General features: G+C 36.6%; 1 protein-coding gene across 1 annotated transcript; it reads left to right on the top strand.

Moving 5' to 3' along the window:
- Positions 1 to 208: 208 nt before the first annotated feature.
- Positions 209 to 2,827, top strand: LOC108340005 (uncharacterized). The gene is made up of 6 exons (XM_052877947.1): positions 209 to 328; positions 698 to 1,425; positions 1,533 to 1,643; positions 1,860 to 2,023; positions 2,104 to 2,266; positions 2,362 to 2,827. Exons 2-6 carry the CDS (start codon positions 862 to 864, stop codon positions 2,536 to 2,538), a joined length of 1,179 nt encoding a protein of 392 aa, XP_052733907.1. The 5' UTR covers positions 209 to 328; positions 698 to 861; the 3' UTR covers positions 2,539 to 2,827.
- Positions 2,828 to 3,651: the final 824 nt, after the last annotated feature.

Raw genomic sequence — 3,651 nt, 5'->3', positions numbered from 1 at the left:
CTTTTATTAATGACACTCATTACTACCATCCATAAATAAGCCTTACTCCGCGATTGTCCATTTCCTTCTCTTCTTGCATGAGTTATTATGAAGGCTATTTGGTGGGTAGGAAGAACCATAAGTGGGACCCACACACTTGAGACAAGAAAGTTATAAAAGACAACGAAGGAATTGTGGTCCTTCCATGATATATATGAAACAAACAACCTAAGAAAACATTGTCTTCCCAAAGAGTCTCCTAGATAGTTTTAGAGTTCAAAATGATTTAGAGAGAAAGAAAAAAGAAAATTACAGATACAGCTATTTGTATCTGAACCCTCTGATTCAGGTGTGTCAACCTATGATTTTTCTTTGAGTTTAATATAATTGGATTTACATAAGCACATTTAATAAATAGTGTGTGATTTTTCTGGTCAACGCAGATCAAAGTACAGATTACTGAAATCTTTTGAATCAGATTTTAAACCATTCATGATGTTTGGAAAAATAATATTTAGTTGTCATAGATTTGCTTGGTTTTTGTTTTGAACATGCATTCCATTTTTCTTGTTTAGGCTATATATAAGATATGATGATGATATATGTCTGTGTCAAAAACCTCTAGATTTTAGAAAATTCCGAAATCTTTCAGAAACTTTGTGTCTTTACACCTAGTGACCCTACTTTTTCTCGTTTTTTCTTCTACATTTCATTACAGGCTTTGCAGAATTCCCCCAAAGTTGAACAATTCAAGGTTTGCATGAAATAACTGGGTTGGTAGTGACACTCTGACACATTGTTTTATTCTCTCATCTTGGTTTTATTTGCCTTGGAGTTGTTTGGCGAATTGTTGCAGTGAGTGGTGCATGAAATATAGCAGCAATGGGTGAAGAAGATGAAAGCTCTAAGAATAAGAACGTTGGTGGTGGTAGTGGTGCTGGTGGAAGTAGAAAAGGTGCTGGTAGACCTTGCAAAAGGCCAAAGCCAAAGAAGGTGCCTCAGAGAGGACTTGGTGTGGCACAGCTTGAAAAAATTAGACTTGAAGAAGAAGAAAAGGAGAAAAAAGCAGCAGCAGCAGCAGCAGCAGGTGCAAATGCAAATGGATCATCAAACAATTCAGCCTGTGATCTGCGTCTGCAATTTGCAAACTTTCCCCACTGCAACTATCCATCTTCTTCAAATTCAATGCCTTCAAGCACTGTTTCATTAGCAAACAGTGGTGGTGGTGGCGGCTCTGAGGCTTGTTGGCATGGTGGTGTTCCACCACAGGGGCGTGTGAGTGGGGCCCACCTGTGGGCCCACCATAATTTTGAACTTCAGAGCAAGAACTTAGGGATGGACCCTAAATTGACTCTTGCATCAAGTTTGCCATGTCAGTCCAACCCTCTTAGCCCCTCCTTCAATTGGTTGCAGAGAACCCAACAACAACACCCTTCATCATCAATGGTAAGATGTTTTAATGTTTGATCTCTCTCTTGAATTCTCAAAATGGTTTCCATGTTTTACACATTCTGTTCCTGTGGAATAAGACAGATATGGTTTGGATTTTGCAGGTGAGTGCCTCCTCAGGGACTTCATCAACAACTGTGCCTAAATCCTTGATAGAGATCCCTTCAAACCAAAGCTACAGTGGATGCTATGTTTCCAAGAGGCAGGAGGAGAGGGTATTCACACTTTTAACTCTCAATTGATTAACTTTAACTGTTTCCACCGCTGAACACATTTTTTCATTTAGTGGTTCATAGATCCTCTCTTTCAATTTTTGTATAGATATTTTGATGCATTCAATATTTGTGATTAGATAATTTTCCATGGATTTTGTTTATAAAATTTTGGAATAGATGATACAACAGAACTTTAATGTTGTGAGCTTGATGCAGATGACAGGGATTAAAAGACCAGGCTCCTTCTCTCTTCAAACCCCACCTGCAAACTCTTCCAATTTTAAACCTTTAACTTTTCCTTCCCCTGTTAAAGCAAGTGAAACAATTCCATGCCGTCGTGGAAGAGAATTCAACTTGGATTTTAGCAATTCAACTATAAGGTTGTTGGTTCAACTTTGATCTTTTGAGTTGATAAGTTCTTTGTAGTTACAAATTTTGCTTACTCACTCTTCATTTGCAGGGAAGTTCCTTCCCTTGCAGCATCCAACTCAGAGCTAAACTCAAAGAAAAAGAAGAAAGATAATGAGAGTATTAATGGAGATTTTCTTAGACTAGCTCCTCCTATCCCTTGCTCAAATTTTAAGTTAAACTCTACTTCAGCTTTCCAACCATTTCACCACCTGGTATATCCTGATTTTTGTCCGATTTGGAAAAACTCATATTAGCCATTTTCTAATTTTATTATTCGTTCTTAACTTCCATTTTTCTTTTATTAAAGGCAAACATGAAGAATCAAGTTCCTCCCCCCTCAGGGTACAATCAACAGCAGCAACATTGTTACAATTTCATCCCTCCTTCAGCAAATGCAGCACTAATTGGACAACAATCAGATAGGTTTCAGAATCATAATGTGGTGGCAAGAAGTGCTAATCTTGATCTCACTTTGAAGCTTTGAACATCTTCAACCCATTTCTTGTGGTCTCACTCTTAGGGTCGTGAGACTTGTTTGGTCATCTTGAATTTAATTGTGAGTTGGTATGTAGTGCTTCAAAGGGCCTAGAAAATCACTAGCCTTAGAGAAGCAGGAATGAAAAAGAAAACATAGGCGCTGATTAATTTCTTTGCTTAATGACTATGCTGTTATTAGGCTTAATTTTGGTGGCAATGCTGCCTTTGGAGCTTTTGTTATTTATGTTCCTTTGTTAACATTTTTTATGTTTCGATTTATGTATGACCAAGTTACATCATAAACTTAGTTAATCATTCTTAAAAATATGTTGGTTGTTAAGACTCCGACAAGTGTACCGAATCGTACCAAGTAATATAAAATGGTAAGACCAAGTATCGTATCCCAAAGGACTCACGGCCTAAACATTTATGTGATTTCTTGATTAAATAGGACTTGAAAATAAACACTTTTGGGTTTAGAATGCAAATACTGAAAAGTAAATATGCATGTAATTTGATCAATTGGACAAAAGTGCAAAGATGAACGGGTTTGATATTATGAGATGATTATGTTGTTGGGTTAGATTTCACCTAGTTTACTCTCATGTATATACGAATTCTACTTCTTCATTAATGTCAATGTCACTCTCTAAAGCACTTAAAACCCGATTCCTCGGTGAATAAAGTATATCCTTAACTTGTATTCCAAATAGTTAATTTTGAAGAACAGGAGCTTAAGACAACCAGAATTCATATCCCCCATTCCTGAGCAATACTACTTCTGGGAATAATTCTCCGGATCATGAATTGTAAAATACCTTCCAGTACTAATGCAAATCATACATCATGCTAAAGAAAGAGTTAAACAAAGTAGGCATTACGTAAAGAAGAATTATCCTAACAATTAATGAAAGAAGCATATATAATAAAGAATCAATTCAATACATGAGAGTTTACAAAGGTTACATCATCCCCAACAACAAATAGAGTTTAGTTCACCATTGACATAGTGAAACTAGATGAACAATGGAAAAAGAATGAAAGATAAAACCCTAGAAATTGAAGATAGGAGCTTCCACATCCAATTCCGCCTTCAAGGGAGTAAGGAGTGTGTTTTTGA

This window comes from Vigna angularis, chromosome 5 (genome assembly GCF_016808095.1).
Source record: "Vigna angularis cultivar LongXiaoDou No.4 chromosome 5, ASM1680809v1, whole genome shotgun sequence".
NCBI lineage: Eukaryota > Viridiplantae > Streptophyta > Magnoliopsida > Fabales > Fabaceae > Vigna > Vigna angularis.
This window is presented reverse-complemented; position numbering and strand designations above follow the sequence as displayed.